The 21484-nt window shown below is 46.7% G+C and overlaps 1 protein-coding gene across 3 annotated transcripts in view; it reads left to right on the top strand.

Annotated features, from left to right (window-relative positions):
- The first annotated feature begins 1880 nt into the window (after window positions 1–1880).
- ZNF827 (zinc finger protein 827) overlaps window positions 1881–21484 on the top strand; it is a 155819-nt gene continuing 136215 nt past the window's right edge. For 2 of the 3 annotated variants that reach the window (XM_071219154.1, XM_071219155.1), the window contains exon 1: window positions 1882–2539. In XM_071219154.1, coding sequence (XP_071075255.1) covers window positions 2497–2539 — 43 coding nt within the window. In that variant the 5' untranslated portion in view covers window positions 1882–2496. Of the gene's footprint in view, window positions 2540–21484 lie in introns of all 3 variants that reach the window. The other variant, XM_045202338.3, reaches the window with a different exon arrangement.

Genomic DNA, 21484 nt, shown 5'->3' with positions numbered 1-21484 from the left:
ACTCGCCTTTGAGGAAAGGCCTAAAGTGTGTTTTCAGTCACAGTGTACTAAGCATTGGAAAGAGTCACAGCAATTCAGGAAGACGTGGTGGAGTATCTATGCAGAGTAAGAGTCCTCCGTATCCTAGCGGAAGGTTCCGAGGGTGAGCGGCGAAGTGTGAGCATTCTGTTTGCTCTGTGTTCAGTTGAAAGGTCCTACACACTTAAGGCAATGAGTCTACTTGGAATGGATGGGCTCAGATTTGTCTTTCACATGTGAATTTCAAGTCCAACACTAGTGACCATAGTCAAAGTCATAGCAAGTTGAGTTTGATCTGAGTTGAAACAGTTATAATTTTCAAGTCTTAACAGGGGGAAACCTCACTACCAGTTTACTTAAGCCAACATTCAAGGAAAGATTGGTTTAAGGACAACGCTCCATTTCAGAATCCTCGCATGGGAAGCCGTTGCTTGTCATCGGGAAGCTGTATCTTTCAAGGGAGTTGGCAGGGAGAGTGCCTTCCTGAGAGTTTATTATCAATGAAAAACATCTTTTGGGAGATACAGCACTCTGTAAGCTTCTCTAATAAAAGTGTGTCATAGAAAGATTTGTTGTTTTTTTAGGGGTACATAGGGATTTAACCCCCATGGCTGTCTTTACCACCACTTGAATTATGAGAATTAAGCCAGAACTCCAAGAGGCAACAGTATCCATCCACGTAAGCCTGTGTCATGTCGATGCTTTGTGCCTTGGCCGTGCCTCCACCTTCTTTGATGAAAAAGTCTATTTAAAAATTGGTGAGAAAAATATTTAACATAATAAGATGATGAGTCAGTTTTTTAAAAAAAGCTAAAAAGGGAAGATGTACTTAAATAATGCACCTTTTTATTTTTTTTAGCTACATCTGACTCATGACATATAATGTATTCTGCTTAAGTTCAAAGTTTCCTCGTACAAAGAGAGTTTTATGAAACAACTCTTCTTCGGGCCATTTTTACTTCGATTATAGCAGCAGGTTTTGGAGTTTAAATAATTAACAACCTCCAAGTGAACTTTTGTCCAAATGACTACAAGTCACAAAGAGAACAGTCCTCTTTCACCAAGTACCTTTTGTGCTCCAGTGAGACCTGTCCTTTTCTGTTTTCCCCCTTTATGTCTCTCTTTGAAGAAAGGGGTGTGATTTGTAAAGTAATGACAGTATGTATCAGTTAATGGAAACTGCTACATTGGGCTCATAATGCAAACTGGAACTGCTTCCGTGTAAGCTTCATCTACCTGAATGAGAGCAGGGGACAAAAGTAAATTTCAGAAGTCAAGATTGCTGTGTGCACTGCAGGAGTATCATGTGGCAGTTAAATCAGCCATCAGGGGTGACCTAATCTTATCCCCCCCCTTTGTCAAGAAGCTGTAATTTTCATTTGGGCAGCATTTTTCAGTTTTAGCTCCGCAACTGGGCACTGACTTCATCAACCTCATTATTGATGTCACCATATGTTATCTTTTAATTTTTTAAAAATTATTTTTACTGGAAATGTTTTGGAAAGCATGTGTGGGAGATTGAAACCTCCACACGCTTAAGGTGATGGGGCAAGAGAGTCATTCTTTTAGGGACAACACCCCGAAGGATTTCATCCCGAAGAACATGTAGTTTAATAAACAAAAGAAAGTGAAGAGGCAAATCTATTTCCTTTTGAAAAATCAGTGGGAATAATGAAGTAACCGCTGTTTCAAGAGTGGGAAAAACTTTCCCCCCCCCCCACCCTCGATGTGGCGAATAGCGGGATAAATTCGAAGAACTCCATCCCACCCCCGCACGCGCGCCCCCCATTCCTTCCACGCGCAGCGGTTGCAAATCCCTGGCTGAGTCCGCCCTGGGAGCCTTAGGGCACCTTCCTCTTTGCTGTGTGTGTGCGTGTGTGTGTGCGCGTGTGTGTGTCTAGCTCTCGCTCTTTCCCTCAGTCTGTGCCTCCGTGTGTGTGTGTGTGAGTGTGTGTGTGTGACAGAGAGAGAGCGCGAGAGGAGAGAGCGAGCGAGAGAGCGAGCGGGCGAGAGAGCGAGCTGCGAGCTGTGCTGCCGCCGCCGCTGCCCTTTGATCCCGACATTAGTGTTAGGGGCTCGGAGACACAGCGCGCGGCCATAGACACCGCGGCACCGGCGCTCATTTATTTCTACCTCCCATCACACGCGCGAGCACAGGACACACACACACTCACACCTATTAGATCCGTTTCCATTGAAGAATATTACGCTCGGGGGACAAGCCAGGTGCACGACCAAAAAATTAAAAAAAAAAAAGGAAAAAAAAAAAGAAAGGAAAGAAAAGAAGAAAACCCCTCTTCTGGCTCCAGGAAACAAGCTTCAACCCATTGTACACACCGGAGAGAAGGGGTTTCCCCCTGCCCGCCCGCCCGCCCCCCAACTACCTCCCCGCTCCTGCCAGTGTCTGCCTCTCTGCCCCCACGGGGGTTTATTTGATCTCACATTAACCAAGGAGGAGAATGTGAGAAAAGGGGGAAAATGCCCAGGAGGAAGCAGGAGCAGCCCAAGCGCCTTCCCTCACGTAAGTCATCCCTTCTCCACCTCTTCTCGTGCCATTTTCTCGCCCTCCCTCTCCTCTTTCCCCTCCGCAGCCGCCTCCGTTGTTTTCTGCATTAGTTTAGGGTTACAGAGGTGAAACCGACAAAGACACAGCCCGGGTTACTCCTCGTTTAGGTCTATGCCGAGGCAGCCATGTTGGTGATGATCAGCCCCGTGCCCTTTCTATTCTCTCTCTCTCTTTTTCTTTCTTTCTCTCAGCCCCCTCTTTTTTTTTTCCTTGTGATCGAGCTTTTCTCCCCTTTCCTTCCCCCTCCCCCTCCCCCCTCAGGTTTGCTGGGGGAGGGGGCAGGAGGAGGGAGGAGGGGAGTAGTGTGGATGCCGTCCCCCCCCCCCCAAATCCGGGGTTGGGGGGGAGGTGGGAGAGGTTGGAATCTTAAAAAAAAATTTCCTTGTGGATCCCAGTGCTGGCGGGTGCGGGGATCGGGGCGCGCGCGGAGGGCCGGGGGCCGTGACATGGCGTTTGGGGGTGTCTGGGCGAGGGCGCGCGGCCGCCCGCCGAGTACAGGATCCAGGGAGAGGTCCGTCTCCGGCTAAAAGGTTGCGCCGGGGTTGGTCGGCCCCGGAGCCGCCAGCGGCAGCGGCGGCGGCTGGGGCAGGAGCAGGAGGAGGCGGAGGTGGAGGAGGCGGCGGCGGAGGAGGGGAGTCGGGGGCGGGCGAGGCGGCAGCGGCTGGGGAGGGTGTGGGGGCACCGCACACAAACACACGGTACACACGCGCCGCGGGGCGGCTGGTCCCGCTGCGCCCGGGCGAGGGGCGCGCCGGGGCGCGGGGCGGCCGGGCGGGGGGCGAGGCCGGGCAGCGGCGGGCGGATGTGGGGTGCGGGAGCTGAGCCGAGGCGGAGGCAGGAGGCAGGGCGGCTCGCGGCGCGCGAGGTCCCTGCAGAGCGGAGGGGAGGGGAGGAGCAGGGCTCCTGGCCGCAATAAAATGCGGGGTCAGTCGGAGCAGACGGAGCCGGGCGAGACTCGGGCGCTCAGACCCCCCTTCCTGGCGAGCTGAGCAGAGTCCAGGACTAAAGTGCATCACAGCCCTCCCCGGCTGCAGCCACACACACCAACTGGGGACTCAACGCCCGGCGGCACGGCCCGGTCCCCTTCCCCTCCTCCACCCGCACCCCCGGTCCCTCTGCGCCCTCCCTACGGCGTGTCTTTGCGAGACTCCTAACTTTTCCCCCACTCCCTCTCCAGCCGCCCCCCACCCCCAGTCCTTCTCCGCTTTGAGTGTTCGGAGATGCTGCTAAAGCTAAAAGTGAAGGAGAAAGAAGCGACTAAAAATATCCCCCGGGGCCGCCCGGCTCCTTGAATGCAGGGAGGAGGGGGCAGGGGAGCAGGCGTGGGGCGGGGTGACGGGGAGGAGGGGACGCCGGAGGCGCCGGAGGGAGGGGTCGGGGGAGACTGAGGGTCAATTTCTCTTCTCCCCCCCCCCCCCCCCCCCCGCGCGGCTCCCCTCTCCCGGCGGTTTGGCGCTACTCGGAGCCCGATCCTGCAAAACCCGGGCTGGGGGCGGGAGCGGAGCCGGAGCGCCCGCCCGCCCGGGTGTCAGGCCGACGTGGTCGGTCACCTGAAGTTCACGGAGGGTGGGGGAAGGGTTAAGGTTATGGTGTCTCGGGCTCGGGTTGTGTGTGAGCGTGTGCGTTTCCGCTGCAGACAGGCAGCGCGATCGATCTCCCCCTCGCGAAATATCCGTGGCAGTGCCTGCCCAGGGGACGGGCAGGGGGCGCGTGGGGCGCGGGCGGGGTGCCCCCGCTGCTCCGTGTCACCCGGGCCGCGGCCGAAGTGGCGAGCAAGGGCACTTGCAGGCAGCCCTCTCCGCAAACATTCCTCCTTCTTGTCCCTTCCCGGTACGCAGGAGTCGACGCACAGAGCTTGGGTTATGCTTTTTTTCCCCTTCCTTTAAAAAAAAAAAAAAATGCCCCTGTGCAGTCCTTTCTTCGCCTGCCCGCTAGAGGTTCTGAGGATAATATCACATATGTAATATATATGCACATAAAATCACTCGCAGGCGGCTGCGTGTGTAGGGAAATTTTGTGCGAGGAAAAAGAAGGCGGTGGAGTCGGGGAGGGCGAGTTGGGAGGCTCCGCGCAGCGATTCACAGAAAACTCGCAGCAGTTGGTGGCGGAGTGTGCATGCACGAGGCCGGCCGGCCACGGCTCCCGGCTCTTTTCGGGGGTGCGTGGGGAGGGGGGAGAGGAGGCCGGACTCCCGGCGGGGTTAGGGGGAGGCTTGCCCTGCTCGGACAAAATGGGCTTCAGTGTTCTCTGCGAACTTGCCCTTAGATGGCAACTTTGGGAGCTGAAGAGCTTGTGTGCGAAAAACCAGGGCGGTGAGGTTATTTGGTCATTTTCCTTTCTTCTCGTTTCCCCCTGCTTAAAAAAAAATGTTGGCGGGGTTAGAGGCAGGGTAGGAGAGGAGAAGGGATTTATCTGTTTCGGCGTTGACGGAGAGGGACCGCCTTCCCTCCGTTGTGTATTGCGCTGTCGGGCAGCTGCAGCCTGCCCTGCTGGTGACCTTGACCCTGACCTCGTGCGACTACCCTCTCCGTCTGAGAGGAAATTCAGGCTCCATTTTAGCTCATGTGCTTAGTGGACCTCTTCTGCGCGTCGGTGCCTGGCGATTAAGTTATATTTTGAGAGTGGGCTCTCCCACCCTGTTCTCTAATTGAATACTGTTATGCACTCACTTAAACACACACACACACACACACACACACACAACTGTCTCTTTTAGGAACAGAAAGCCACTTTTACTGAAGAAGCAATTACCTTTGGAAACACTGTAAATGCTCCTACAGTTTTTAAAGGGAAGCCCAATTCGAGAAGCTTTTTCACTTACCTGCCCATTGAATGGGTTTTTTGTGGATGTGTGCTGCCTGTTCAAAGCATGGTTTACCCATGTTTTATAAGCAATTTCATTGGGACTAAGAGCAATTTCTGGGCAAATGGTGTATTTTGCAATTCAGACTGTAACCCAAGGCTTGCCAAGTGCTGAGTGAGTCTTGAAGAAACTTGCAGTGTGCGGAAATGTAACAAATACTGACTTTGGTAAATAGTGTTAATTATTGGTATTTAATGTGCAAAATAATTGTAGTCTTAAGTCCCCGTTTTAATGCCTAATTCTTTATTGTGTATTTACACGTGGAAGAAGGAGTTTTCTTTCCCTGGAGAGCAGTTTTGTATCAAAGTTAAAATGTAGTCAGTCTGGGGATTAAAGTTGCCTGATAGAAGTCATCCCTGGGCTTGACAAATTTATCTGGGGCTGATTTAAAATTTGACCCTAAAAGGAATGATGTGTGTCATTTGGAGGGTGGGGGAGGTTCCGAGGGAGAATGAGGTAGGGAAAATTGCTTTTGAAACCCAAGAGCCCTTCTGAAGAAATACAAAAGTGGTTAAAAGCCACTGTTGATACAAGATTTTAAGAATCTAGAGAACTATAAACACACATTTAAGAAGTTCAAGTTAGAATACAAAAAAGAAAAAAACTTATGAAAACAATCTATAGAAAATTTTTGGAATGTTTTCCACTTTGTCCTGGGTCTCCCACCTTGTCTCTGCACCTCTGGTAAACAGTTGCTACTAACCAACTTTCTATGTGTTAAGTCTATTTTCCTGTTTTACTAAATCCACACCAGCCAGGTACAGCGTGACTGTACAGAGGCCATTGCCCTCCCACTCTGCAGCACAGACACCAGGGAACCTGGAAGTTCCACCCTCGAGTAGATTAGTCCTGGAAATCCAGACTAGCACTTGGTATTATCTGATACCAAGTCTGGGGTGAGCCTCGGCCCCTGGCACCGAGTCCCAGCAATTCCCCAGGCTGGGCTTCGGCCTGCTAAGGTTTCCTAGCTCCTTCTGTTCAACTAGACACCCATGGGACTGTTCAGAACTGAATTAGCTTTGGGGATGGGTGAGCCTTTAACCTGACACTACTAACCTAAGGGTTAGATTTCTGATTTAAAATTCTACACAGTCATTTCCTCCTGAGCCTCTGAAGTGTGTGTGTGTGTGTATGTGTGCTTGTGTTAATATGTGCCTTAAACATATGCAGGGGGAAAAATGGCCTGTTCTATAGAGTTGAATGGTGATCCTGCTGGCTACAAATCAAAAAGAAGTTCTATACTAGCTTTGTGTGTGTATGTGATAGGGGCCTCATACATATGCAGGAAAAAAAATGCCCTGCCCTGTAGAGTTGAATGGTGATCCTACTGGCTACAAATCAAAAAGAAGTTCTATACTAGCTTTTGGAGGTGACCCCGACAGAGGTTGTTAAACCTAAATTATTTTTGAGAAGTAGCTTTAAAAAGCCTTTATTTCTTGGCCTAGAGCAATCATTATCATTTTGGGATTTAACTGTGAGTCTGCTGCTCTTGATGGCGCTTTTACCTCAAGTTCTTTCCATTAACAAGGTCCAGCACCATGTCCAGAAAATATCCTAGAGGTCCTTGGAGCTATACTATGTGCTTATCTTTAGCAGAATTCCAAGCGGCATAGCTGAAAAATGTCAGCGTAAGAAAGAGGAAGACAGGGAAACTGATACTGTCCGTGACTGTTGGCCAGGCCTGGGGCTCAGTACTTTTCGAACATTATTGCGTTGGAAATCATAAACTGAAGAGGGAAAGGGCGAGGAAGGGCTTTCTCCTACGGTTGTTGCATCTGTAAATCCTTGTTCCATTGGTGCCATCCGCACTCTTCTAAGTTTTCCTCATTGGCTTCAACTTACTAGCACCGTGTATGAGTTTAGATCCTATTATATTCACCATTGGAAACCTGCCTGATGCCTGTTCTCAAGGGGGCCTACAAAGGAAAAGTTAATAAAACAGTTGTTTTGTTCGTCTAGTATTTTTATTGTTTACTCAGTTGTGGGTCAAGACCAGAACAGGTTATTGTGCTCTTCATTAACAAAACTTTAAAAATTCTCTCTTTCTTTCTAATAAAATTGGAGAGCAAAATGCCCAACAGGCAACTGGATCCCTTATTTCTTTATTTTGAGGAGTCTTTATATGTCTTCTGGAAGAGAAAGGTAGAGAGCTTAACTCTTTTCTCTACTTACCATAAATTTTTTCAGTGTCGAGGCCATACCTCCCGACTCTGACAGGAAGCACAGGGAAAATTTTTGAGTCTGAAGCAGTCAAATATTTCACTGCCCCTGTCAGCCAGAGCTAATGATTCTGAGCTACCTCGTAGCAGGCCAGGGTGATACTGGGCAGTAATGGCTATTTGTTCTCCTAAAAAGAAATCCATATATTCCTAATACAGTAAGTAGGGTCCACTGAGCTTTCCTGTTAAAATAAGAAAGATAGCTCAAAATCACATTCCTTCTAATGCTTCAAAATAGTTTCTAATAAAAAAATTGATTTTTAATTTATCTACGTGCTGCCATCGCGCCCCGGGGATGGCACGGCCACGGTGCGTTGACAAGCCTCCCGCACAAAGTGTTAATAAATCATGCTGGAGAAATAGAAACTGGACGGCTTTTGGCCAGGGTTAGAGCTCACTGTGCATTTGGAGTTTTAGAGTCTTTGAATGGCCTGTATTAGGAGAGTTCCAAGAGAGGTGTGGAAAACCTCTGTCTTGTGAGGCTTATAAAGTTAGATGGACAGAGGCCGTGGAAACACCCCAGGGGTAGTGTTGTGTTGGTGGAGTAACCAGGCAGGCTTCTCCTGGGGTCAGAAGTTGGTTTAAAATACAAGAAGTCCGATTAATATCCAAATGTTCTTGTAGGAAGGATTGGATTAGAAATGTACATCGCCCTGCTGGGTTGCTGTCTGCCTTCTCTACACTCATTCTGGTGCTTTGGGTTCAGATCGTGTCTGAATGAGGTTAGTTTCACCAAAGAGAAAAACTCGTCCAGCACCACTAACTCTGGTCATTTACATGCGGAGCAGTGTATTTGGACTCAAAGATGACCAGGTGGGAAGGAAATGATGGTGGAGCCCAAACAGCCCCCTGTACGAAGCTCCCAGGGTTTCTGTGACAAGTCGCGGATGCCTGGGTGAAAGCTAGCGAAAGGGCAGCACAGTCCTGAGCGGGGAGTAATCCAGTGCACCCTTGAGCCTGCTTCTGCTGGTGTATTAGGTTAGTAGGACAGAAACACAGACAACGGGCTGGAGCTGATCACTCGCTCCATGCTGAGTGGTGGATTAGTCATTTTCTATAATTCAGTCAGACCGATCACAGAACAAGATAATGAGAGTGTGACCTACAAAATAGGACTTGGGAGGGGGGGGAGTTAAAGGCTTTTTGTAGCATAAGGTTTTACAAGACCATAGGCTTGTGGTGAAAGAATAGACTTTGAGTTTTATTGGGAAAAAAATCCAGATCAGGCCTAGTCATGGTGAGGATACATGTTTTGTTTTGTTTTTTCATCAGATTTCATTACCCCTCTGGTTTAGTGAAGGTGCTCTAGAATCACATTGTAGAGCTATAGGTCGTAAATGAAGGTGCTGGGTCCTGTTTTGAGGCATTCTTTTCTGGTTCCTCCTTTGCTAGGTGTAGCCCAGTAACTCATACCATCGAGGGCCAAGTATACAAATACTTCATGGTTCGTGGTAGTGAAATGCCTTTTGTCATGTTCATAAGAAGCTAATGTGCAGAGCACAAGCCTTAGAAATAGCTAAGAGCATCTGATGGGCTGGAGTTTCCAGCTGCCTTCCCCCTCCTGTTTAGGAGCAAGTTTTGTATTTCTATCCACTGTCTGTAAATTACATTTTTGTGACATTAGAGAATAGTGTGTGACTAGGTGCTGAAGCAGGGGCCTCTCAGATGTCTCCTATCACTCCCCAAGGACCTACCTTGGGATAGAATTGCTGTAGTTACAAGGTGGTTTCATAAATTAAAATCAGACTTTGGCTTGATATTAATCTCTAGCCGAATGGGTGCATATTGCTGTTTATTTTCTAAAAGTCAGCTTCAGTGCGTGCACACACAGACACACGGGCACAGGGGCCGCACTGTAGCTAATTTTATAAAGTGTACAGTGATACACGCCCACCATGTGAGATCAGCATGTGGTCCTTAGCAACTCTGCCTTTCACAGACTGACCCAGGGTTATATTAAATGCAGCACATTCTGTGTGCCTAAAAAGGGTATTGTTTCCAGCCGTCCATTCCCTTCTTATGAAAAAACAAGCTCCACCGCTGAAGTTCTGTGTCTGGAGTTCTTTAATGACCAAGGCTTAGGAACTCTTTGCTTCAGTTTTTTAAGAAAGCCGCAGTTCAGCCAAGTGTTACCTATCAGCAAGGAGGACATGCATGGACCTCCCATGAGGCTTGGACCTGAGAGAGCTGACCCTAAAAAATAATACCTATCTCTCTGGTAAACTGTACATGAGTCAGAAAGGGATCAGAACCCACTAGAAGTGTGACGTGAAGGAAAAAAGACAAGGGGCGAGAGAGAGAGAGACAGAGAGACAGAGAGAGAGAGAGAGAGAGAGAGAGATGTGATCTCGGGGTGAACGGTTGCACGTGCTCGGAAGAAGCTGGACCACAGAAGGCCAGGGGAGAGTGGACTCACATGCTCAGCAGCACTCTGTTTCTCGAAGCGTTAAAACAAGTCCATGTGGAAGGGGATAGATGTTTCTAAAGTAGACAGTGCTAGAGTCCTAGGTTACCTGGTGATGTACTTTAAAAAGCTTTAGTGGTTTTGCTTGGAGAGATTGAGAAAACATCACATGACTTTGCTCTCTTTTCACTGTGTCCACTGTCCATGGTCCAACTTAAATGAAAACAGAAACGCACATGCTAAGTTCATAGTGTAGTGGCCAAGTGGACAGGCTCCCGAGCCAGGCTGTTCAGATCCCAGCGCTGCCACTAATGAGCTGTGTGACCTTGGGCAAATGACTTAACTTCCCTGTCCTCTGTTTTCCTCATCCTCCAATAGCCATAACAGTGCCCATATCACAGGGGCATTGTAAGGATGGATTGAATGCGCGCATAAATATCCACATTATGTACACGCACGAGCCATGCCTAATTAGTGCCCGCTGCACTGAAAGAGCTTCTGAAGAGTTAGCTGTTATTAAGTGTATGAAATAGGTTTCCATGTGCTTAGATTGCGATTAGACTACAGGAATGTCTGACTCAGAACTTTCTGGTGATTTCTATGTTTTTAATTTTTCATATATCTAATTAGAGTGATGAGGATAATGTAATATGGTAAAGTTCTTTTATAAGGCTGTTTATAACAGGGCTTCGTAGGCCAACAGGGTTACATTAGACTTACTGTGGGAGTGTGTTCCTCTGTGTATACGGGTTGACCCGAATTATGCCTAAATAGTGTAACAACCGTGTGAGTTATGACTGGGTTTTCCTGTAAAGTGGGGATAGTAAATCCATATTCACAGACTCGTAGCGAGATTCAAATGAAAGAATAGGTGTTTAATAAATGTTTACTTATTCATTCATTCGACAGTTAGTCCACTGATTAAAATCACCCAGGGGAGATTCATATTGGTTTTTCCATGTGTTATATAGATAATAGTTGAAATTTTGCATGAAAGGAAAAAAGGCAGAGTGTGCTGTTTCTAAATTGCAGAAATCCAGTCCAAGAGAACACAGTGAGTGGGTTGTAAAAGGAGGGTTGAGAGCGGTGTGTGTGTGCTTTGTGCATGTGAGGTAGATCATGTCGGCGGTCACAAGCTGGTGGCCTAGTGATGTATTTTGCCCCACACAGTATGTTGAAAAACTCGAGACAACATTTGGAAATGGGTGGTTTCACATAAAATCAAAATTTTTAGCTTCTTTTGAAAACTTGGAAGAGCCCGCAGCACTGGGCCCACCTCCCCACATGGCAGCAATCTGCTGCCGTTGGTGGCGGCTGTCTTCTTTCTCTGGGCATGTGCTCGCCAGTCTGCCGCGGATCCTACCACTCTGCTGCTGAGGCCCCGTCTGCACCAACACCTGCCCACCTCCCTCGTGTGGCTTACCTTTGGCCTCTGCAGGCATTTGGGTTACGAACTGTTCTGCATTCCCCAGTATTCTGTGGTCTTTCAGTTTATCATGAAGGCTGAGGCATTGTAAACCACATTCAGTGGCAGCATCAAGGAGCAGGACTGGGGACTGAGATCCTGGCACCAGATGCCTGAGTTACATCCTGGCTGCGCTCCAGTTTAGCCGTGACCTTGGCAAGTTACTGCAGTTCACTGCCTGTTTCTCATCTGTAAAATGGGGAAGCATTGCAGGTTGTATGGGAACCAAGTGATTTCCTCCATAAAGATACTTATATGTGTATTAATGCCTGGCAGGTGCATAGTCTGTGCATGATAAGTGCCCACCGCATTGCTGTCTGTGAGGTGTGAATTCATTTCAGCTGAGGATCTCCGTAGGATTGCTTTAATGGCACTGTGTAATTATTCACAGACAATAATGTTTCCTATCAGTTTCTGATCACCATCAGCCAGCCCCCAGTGTTCTCAACCCTGACTGCGAATCACCTGGGCGATTAAAAAAAATGTGAACACCTTGTTGTGCAATGCTTTAGGTAAAGTTATTGTGAAAATTTGTCTATCAAAGATTTCCCATAGTTTGAAGCATTTGAAGCAATAAAATACAAAAACGAATCGTAGAGCCCTGGCCAGATGGCTCAGTTGGCTGGAGCATCATCTTCCAGTCCATCAAAAGGTGGCATGCACGGGAGGCAACCACTGATGTTTCTCTTTCACGTTGATGTTTCTCTCTCTCTCCCCGCTTCCTCTCTCTCTCTCAAATCAATAAACATATCCTTTGGTGAGGATTAAGAAAAAAAACAAATCAAAAAATTAAAAAATAACAAATGCAAATACCCGCAGAGATTTAAATTTAAGTGGCCCGGAGTGCAGCCTGGGCATGGGCAACCTGGGAAAGCTCCCTGGAGTGACCCTGGTGGATACTCAGGGTTGCGGCCTTCCAGACCCCCAACACTGGGTTGATGCCATTTCAGCCAAAAATAAAGATGGGAGGTTGAGCTTGGGTAGTTTATTGACAATAATTTCTTAGGCTCTTAGAATCCTAAAAAAGGCTCATGGACCTGGGTAAATGACTCCACCTCTTCCAGGTTGGAAACCAGAGGCTCAGGGAAGGACCTGCACTCGGCAGGAGACACAGCCTCCAGTCTCGTCTGTCCCTCTCTCCCACCATGGACGTCAGGGCTTCATACCAGCTTTATGACCTTGGCCAAGGCATTTAACCTCTCTCTACTTATGTAGCACCATCTTGTAAAATGGGTAATAGTATGATAGTATTTATATTATGCTTCATTGTCCACAAAGCCATTTCACTAATATCGTGTGTCTGTGAGGCAAACGATAGTAAAAACCAAGCCACGAGAGGAAGGAAGTAGCTTGTGGTCGCCAGTGTCAGCACTGTCAAGGACTGGAGGGACCATGTCCTGGTCTCTTGAGGCCCATTGCATCTCTGAGGGCCGGGAGGTCTTCACGGGGTCCCACAAACTGAAGGACACGCTTTCCCAGCTGCACCTCCTCTCGGGCTGAGACCCGCCACTGCGGGAAGACCCTTAGGTGCTGGTGGAGCTCATCACTCTGTGACTCATGAACACTGTGTCACCAATAATATTTCTTTCTCAAAGGCTGATTTTGACTTTAGACTAAGAGGAGGTAACAGAATAGAGGCACGTGCAGTGATGCTTGCTGTCGGGGTCTGAATTATGTGCTCCATGTGGAGAACACCGCCTTTGTGTAACGGCCTAGAACTGTGAGTTGTTTTCTGATCGGGGCTTGCTTGGTCCCGCTTGCTCACCCGGCAGTCCTCTCAAGAGCGTGAAACACAGCTGTATTTGGGAGGAAACAAAGGGTGGGACACCCTATGCTTTAGGAAATGTTTCTGAAACGTGCATTATGATCTCTCCCTTCGAGGGGAAAGCAGACCTCAAATAATAACTTACTGGGTTTTAATCTGACCTTAAGAAAGAGGGAAATCAAATTATAGTGGGCTGCTTTCTGACATTTATAGGAAGAGAAAAATTTCATAGTCTAGAAGTAGGGTTTGGGTTGGCCAGACTACTTGATCATAGTGGGAAGTGCTGTATACCAATGACAGCTCGCATCCTTGTTGAAAGGTGAGGAAATATGTACAAAAGAAAATAAATAAATACAAGTATTTAAAATATGAGTTAAGTGTACTTCATAAGGCTGAAACCGTAGACATCACGGATACTGTTTATTCATTTATTTAAAGAATCTCTATCGCCTGTTCAGTGTAGAGAAAGAAAGCTATGTGGGAATGTTCAAAGTGAAATGGGAAACACCCCAGAGCACTGTTCATCATCAACCCTGTTTAAAATCCCGCTTCCGTTTGAAGAACGGGTGTATTTTAGCAGAGTTCATTTAAGTACTGAATTCAGGACAAGGGTGGCGACGCTGGACTTGTAAACTGATTATATCACACGTGTAATATCGAATCCCAGTTTGAGTGTCCTGATTTAAAGGGGGAAATTGATAAAGTTCTCACCAGAAGGGAGGCAGCTAGAATGTTGAGGGCTCTTGAAATCATCATATGAGGAATTAAATACTGAGGCCACTGGGAGTGTTTGATTTGAACATCAGAGTGAGCGGGGAGATGACCCGTGCAGGGTAACTGTTCAAACATATGAAGTTGTGGGAAGGGGCGTAAACTTACTCTCAGTGGTCATTCATTCTAAATTCTCAGCTGGTGTCTGATAACTGATACTTGGTTGATTCACTGATTCATTCATTGATTTATCAATTCATTCTTGCAACAGTAACTGAGTGCTTCTGTGCCGGAACGAGGGATCTGCAGAGCTGAATCGAGCACAGTCCCTGCTCCCAAGGAGCTCTGAGACGAGTGGGTGGAAAGAGACGGAGACAAATAATTAAAATTTGGCTTGAAAAACATTGTCATAGCTTCATGAATGCTGAGCAGAAAACAGAGAACAGGACCAGTCCCGTTGAAGTTATAGGGAAGGGAACGTTGATTTCTTAAGTCAAGGGCCTGTCAAATAAGTAAAACTGCCCCCAAATGAAACCGCAGACCTTGTGTTCACTAAGAAGCTGGTTCCGCCACCCACCAAGGGTGATTTTCTAAGGACTGCCAGTAATGAGGGGTGGGATGGGGAGGAGAAATGTTGAATTCTAAAGTTGTTTAATGTTATGAAAAGGAATTCTCTAAAGCAAATGTTGCTTTGCTTTGCTGTTATAAAATGGGAAATCTGCTCTTCCAGTGGGGGAAAGCATACTTTGATAGTGTAAATTGAAAGCCTTTTGAGAGTAATGGTACATGTCAACACTCATGGTTTCACGGCAGGGCAGTGAGGGTTTGATTGGCCGAGAGTTGTAGCTTTACTGGGTCTCATCCATTGAGAAAAGTTTCGAGCCTGTACCTGGCTCACAGAAGTTCTATACATAGAATGCCGTCTCTGCTGTGTGTTCTTTCAAATGTTGACACACAACAATCACAGAAGATAAGTACAAATCAATATGCTAACAGATGTGAGGCAATATAATGGGAAGTGTAGATGTGTAAATGTTCGAGGCAACCCGGAGTAAGAGTGATGGGTAAAAGATTCTTGGAGAGGAGTGACCCTGAAGCATCCCCAAAGAAGTGATGGGTTTAGGTCTTGAGAGGGGAGAGCATGCCAAACAGAAGAAATGGCATTAGCCAGAAGGGGTTCACATAGACCAGAAGTGTGCAGGAGACACTAAGAGAAGAGATTGCACCAGAGGGGCAAGGAGGTGTGAGGATAGGAGGTAGGGAAGATACAGTAGGAGCTGGCCCAGGGGATGAGGGATTACAGTCACACCTAGGGGCTCATTGGCTTCAGAATTCATCAAACCCTGTATCTGTCGCGTTCTGACGAGGAGAAAGATGTTTCAGCACTGGGTGCTTGCTCGGGCTCTTGCTTGGTACTCCTCAGTTTGGGCACCTGTCACAAGTTCAGGAACAAAGTAATGACAAGTACCAAGGTACTACTGTACTGTGTTGTGATTGCTAAATTTAGTGGTTTGGACACAACACAAAATCACCTGTGAGATGTGGTAGTGTGTTTCATTGTGATAAAAATGGAAATAGAGGATGGAGGGAGACATGGGATTTTTAAGGAGGGAGAGCTGTTGAAAAACCAAACCAGATGGATGGCAGTGGTGTGACCTTGTGACCTCAGAAGGTGTCTGTGGAAGAGACCTGCGTGAGTGACAGCCTTCTCTGGGGCGGGTGCTGCAGACCTTCCACCAGGTCTTGCCCTCACCCCCAGTGCCTTTGCAGCGCCTCTCTTTGAAGGTTGGAAAGTATGTGTTACTTACAAACAATAGTCTAGCTAACGTTCATTCATATCTACTGACGCATAATAGTAAAACCAACATCTGCCAACGTGCCGCCCAGTCCAATAAATTCCAACACAGTCGAGCTTCTCTGTACTCTTCTGCTACCTGTTCCCATTTTCTTAAATTTTGTGTATCGTTTCCTTTGCTTTTTCTCAATAGCTTTATCATATTTCATTTTGCTTGTCTTTGAAATGTATAAAAATGGTAGTATACAGCATGCATTTTGCAGCTGGGTTTTCACTCGACTGTTATCTTTGCGAGGTTTGTCAGTGCGGATGCACGTAGCTTCGGTGCATCCGTTTTCACAGCTCTCTAGTACTGTGCTGTAGGAGTACACCACACGGGGTATGTGGTTTGTCCCCACCCCTTTGCCCCGCCCCTGTGTTTTACTGTTCGGAACAGTTGGCCTGAGGTTAAATTCTCTACCACTGATTCTCAAACATCTTGGTCTTAGGACCTCCTAGTAGTTATTGAGGACTCCAGAGAGCTTTTGCATATATGCATTGTATCTATCTATCTATCTATCTATCTATATGTATATCATATAAGTGATTATAACTAAGAAATTAAATATTTTATCATTAAAATAATTATTATGAACCATTTTTTGTTAACTACAAATAGCATGTTTTTATTAAAAATATCCTTTTTCCAAAAACATCTAGTGAGAAGAGTGGCATTGTATTTTTGCAAATTGCTTTAATGTCTGGCTTAATAGAAGACAACTCGATTCTCATCTCTGCTGCTGCGTTCAGTCAGATGTGACTTCCTGTTTTGGAGCCCAGTGTATGAAGAAAATCCAGCTTCATAAAGATATGTAGTAGTCTCTTCAGATAATTATGGGTGTTCTTTGGTACTATGCCACTGCACCGAGACTCAAAAAGAGGTAGCTTCTTATAGTTCAGATGTGATATAAAATAGGAACTTTTTGTATTCTGTTACATTAAAATCTACTGGTTGATCTTGACTTTGAGTGGATCGTCATGCATGTACTATCAAGCGCTGGTCATTTGAAATACATTGGTTCACTGAGTTATGTAGCTCTACCAAATGTTGACATACTTCATTATACAACGTAAAAAATTATTAACGTCAACACTGATCTTATTTGAAAAGTCTCTCTGGGTAAGCTGTCAAGTTCACAGTGTAGGACATGGGTTTTCCAAAGTTTTATTCATGCTTGAAAGCTTGACTTTTGTCATTGGCCACAAATACTGTCATTTTTCTCCTTAAAGTTTCAGCCTTCATTCATTTCTAAGAAACAGGCTGCCAGATATCCAAATTTGAATGGCCACAGTTTGTCAGTTATTCTCCCAATTAAAAGTGATATTTCATGAAAAAAGGGGCCAGGTCAGCTCCCACCTCAATCATACATGTCCTTTTTCTTGAGACGGCTGTCACACCTCAGTAACGTGCTTTATGCATACATTTCATTACATAATATAGTAGGGAAAAGATGTTTGCTCCAGGGTCAGGCTTCCTCGGAGACATTAGAGAAACTGGCCGGGTTATTTTGTTTGTTCTGTTTGTGTTGTGCATGTGTGTTTACTGTACATGGTGGCGAAGACTTCAATGATTACTATACGATCTAGTGCAGCCACCTTGATTCACACTAAAGAGTCAGCATTTTACCCACCTCTACTTTTGCATCATTGTTGCAAATGTCGACAGAGTGAAAGGGGCAAATAGCATCTTAATGTGAATACGTTTTCATCTGGAGACTTCCCGTGGCCCCTCTGTGTGGGTCCCCAGGCCACACTTGGAGAACCAGTGCCCTAACGCGTCCGCGTAGGGGTGGAAGTGGCACGTGTCTGCAGCTGTGCCGCTTGAGTGTCACTCGATGGATCGGGTTGTAAGGCAGCCCTTCGCTGAGTATGTTCACTGAGAACCCGAAAGGCGGCGAGAACTCTGACGACCGGAAACCTTCACCTCATCAGGGTTCTCAGCTTCTGTGAGGTCTCTTCACAGAATCTTTGAAGTGTCTTTTTCTGCTTGTAAATTAAGGTGAAAAATATGCATTTTACTCTATATCCTGTCTGTTTTAAAGTACAAGCACTGTTTTAAAATGAACCCATCAGTTCAATTACTTTTCTTCTCCACCAACCTGTTGTGTCTCATTGCTGTCCTATGAAGATGTGCCGTGTTCATAGGTCCGAGGACCCCTGTTAGAGAAGGGGCGCTCCAGTGGGCCCCATGGTCTGGCGTGATTTATCTTCTAGGGTGCATAGTTGCATGTAAGAGATGGCTACAGTTTTCCCGGCTGGGGAGCCAGGAGTTTCCCGGTCTTCTGTGGTCTCTTCATGGGTTGCTTGCTATTCTCACCAACCACTAACCCACTTGCCCAAGACAGAAACCTGAGTATAATCCTAGACGTGGCCCTTTTCCTTTCTTCCCACATCAAACTCATCTCCCCGTCAGTTTGATTCTACCTCCAGAATCTCTCTAGAATTCACTGTGCCCACCACTTTAGTTTATGCTGTTGTTTTCTCCCACAAGAATTGAGATTTTTTTTTTTTTTTTTTTTTTTGCCTCAGTCTCAATCCCCCTTCCCCAGCCGGCCTCTGTAATCCAGTCTTCAAGGGAGACTTTCTACAACACTCGTTTAATCCAGATAATCCTTATTTAGGATCTTTTAGGCATTCCCTAAAAGGATAAAGGTTGCTATTCTTAGTAAATTATAGAAGATAACGTCATCATCAGGGCCCCTTTCCCACCCCCCTTATTTCATTCATACTGAATTATCTGTTTTGCAAATCACCATGCCTCTATCTCTTTCCTTGGGCATATTCTTTCCCCTGTTTCTGGGATGTCTTCAACCCATCTGATTTGCCCCATAGCCCTCTGCTCTTCCTTCCACACTCGGTTCTCTGCTTCCCCTCCTCGCCTACCTACCGTTGCCCCACTTACTGGGCAGCATTAGTCATATCTCCTCCCTGGGTTCCCACAGGTCGCTCCTAATACCTCCCATGCGACATTATACTTACTCATTCGTCTGTGTCCTCATCGACTGTGAACTTTCGAAGGGTGTGCACCATTTCTTACTCATTTTTGTACATTCTTGCACATATCACTACCTGGTGTGCAACAGGTGGTCAGGAAAATTGTTAAATAAATGAAAGGAGAACTTAAGAACAGGTTACAGAATCAAAGAGATAGGAGGTGTTTCATAAACATGGTTGAATAAATGAACGAGTGAAATTAAGAAAGGGTTGCAGAGTCAAAGACTTCAGAGGTATTCCATAAACATTGTGGAAGGAAGGAGGGGAGGTAGGGAGGGAAGGAGGAAGGGAAGGAGGAAGGGAAGGAGGAAGGAAGGAAAGAAGAAAGGAAGGAAAGAAGGAAGGAAGGAAGTTAGTTAAAAATGGATCACAGAATCACGGGCTTTGAAGAACATCGGCCGTCTTCCTCTGTGAGAAACGAGAACACAGTTTGCCCAACTTGTACAACTGGGCTGGGTAGGGGTGACGAGCAGTGGCCTAGAGATGACTGGAGACAGTCATGCGCTTCCGGAGGAGACTTGCCGAGCAGGGCAGAGGCCCTGTTCTCCACCACAGGGGGATACCGCACAGTCTGAGCGTGAGAGGGAACTTCTGTGGTTGGAAGTCTGTGGCACATTCCAGACTGCAGAGTCTCCCCTTAGCTATTGGCTGTGGCGCTCCCTGTCCTCGGACTGTGCCAAGACTGTAAGATTTTCCTGATGACTGGGCATATTCCACATCTGGATTCCATGGTCACAGCAGCTAGAAGTTTCCCGTCCTCCTTGGTTGAGGCAATTATGATATAGAGCTGGGTAGCAATAGCAACAAGTCTGAGGTAGGCCTCACTACTTCAAGTAAGCCTTCAGCTGGGATTTCTGGGTGCCTGGGAGGGCGGGGAAGGGGAGACTATTTCTAAGTGCTAACTCTGTGAGCCACATTGCTTGCTTTGTTCTGACTTGGCTTTCGCAAGTACCCTGTGAAATCGCAGGTGTCAGTATCCTGGTCCATAGGTGAGAAATGTCAGGTGGGTCTCTTGGGACATAGAGCAGGGTTTGAGTGTGAGTGTTTTATGCCAAAGCTTGTGGTCTTATTTTATCAGTTTGGTAAGTTCTTGAAGTTGCATATATGAGGGGGGACTCCCCCCAAAAACAAGAATTATCTTCTGGAGGGTGGTCCCCTGTAGTACAGGCTTGCCCTGCTAGGTGAGTGTTCTAGGAACCCATCTGGGTCAGTGTGCCAGCTGGTGGTGTTGTGAGAGGCTGCATTCAGCTTCAGTGAATTTTTTTGAAGACTCAACGCATGCGCCCATTTCATGATGGGTGACTTATAAGCACACCTGCCCACACCATGCTGAGTGTTCAGTAGTTTTTGACCAAAAAACAGTGTGGCCCTCGTGCACCATTCTCCCTATTCACCCAAATTCACCTGGGCAACTTTTTTTTGATTCCCTGGATGAAAAACCCTCAAAGGGAAACATTTTGCCAATGTGGAAGAGGTGAAACAAAAAATGGCAGAAGCACTAAAAGGCATCAAAATCATCGAATCCAAAAACTGTTTTGAGCAGTGGAAAAAAGTCTCGAGAGGTGTATTTCCTCAAATGGAGAGTACTTTGAAGGTGACTGAAGTTTAAACATGTAAGAATAAATACACAATTTTTTATAAATAAATTCTAGAGAAGAATCTTTAGTTTTATAGTTCATGTGGTCTGTGCTTTGCAGTTTGCAAATCTTTGCCATCTCTGCGGAGCCACCTGTGGATGGAAGAAGGAGCAGGTGTTACAACTTGGCCCTGCTTTACAGATGCGGGACCCAAGGAATGGGGGCAGAATGCCTCACACGTCTGGTTCATCACTGTATTCCTAATACCCAGTCTGTGGGTTAGTGTTTAGTAGGCTCTCTGGTTTTTGTTAAGTAAACATCAGGAATTATATAGCTGGCAAGTGCCAAATCAGACTAGAGCCCAGATCTCTGAGTTTTAGCGTAGGGCTCCTTCCACTGCTAAAGCCCCCTGCTTTCCCCGAGGCTCTAACCGGAGAGATGCAAGAATGGACTCTGTCATTAGCAGGGTTTGGGCTTGGAAATCCTCTGATGTGGCTACCTGGTGAATTTCCACACATCTAAATGACCCCTTAGAAAAACATGTTTCTTGCTTTTGTTTCTCTTGCTTTAAATATTTCAATATAGGGTTTTAAGTCATTTCCTATTTCCAGGACACTTCCCAGTAAGATGATTGCAAAGAGATCAATAATACAATACTGGATTCATAGAGGAGTGGCACCAGGAGGATCTCTGCGGTCATCTAATACATTGGTTTTCAACATTAAAACTAAACTGAACTAAAATAAATAGTAGAAGCCTCACCTGTGTGGAGAGCTCCAACAAGGAGAGGAGATCAAGCCGCTGTGCTGGCGAGGTGTGTGCCGAGGCGGGAGCTAGGGAGGCGCCGATGCAGAGAGCAGGGGCTTTCCCTGGAGTCTTCGGGCTCCTTGAGGTGCGGTTTATAAATCACTGCTCTGCAGAAACAGAGGCACAAAGGTGCTTCGTGACTCACACAAGTGGCTGGATTAAGAAGGTGATGATGAAACTTGTTGCCATGTATCTGAATTTTCAATACTGTTTTACAACACCATTCTGCTTTTATTACAAAGGAAAAGTACCTTTTCTTTT

Source organism: Desmodus rotundus, chromosome 9, assembly GCF_022682495.2.
Source record: "Desmodus rotundus isolate HL8 chromosome 9, HLdesRot8A.1, whole genome shotgun sequence".
NCBI lineage: Eukaryota > Metazoa > Chordata > Mammalia > Chiroptera > Phyllostomidae > Desmodus > Desmodus rotundus.
The sequence above is the reverse complement of the archived record's forward strand: the minus strand, read 5'-3'. Positions and strand labels throughout refer to the sequence as shown.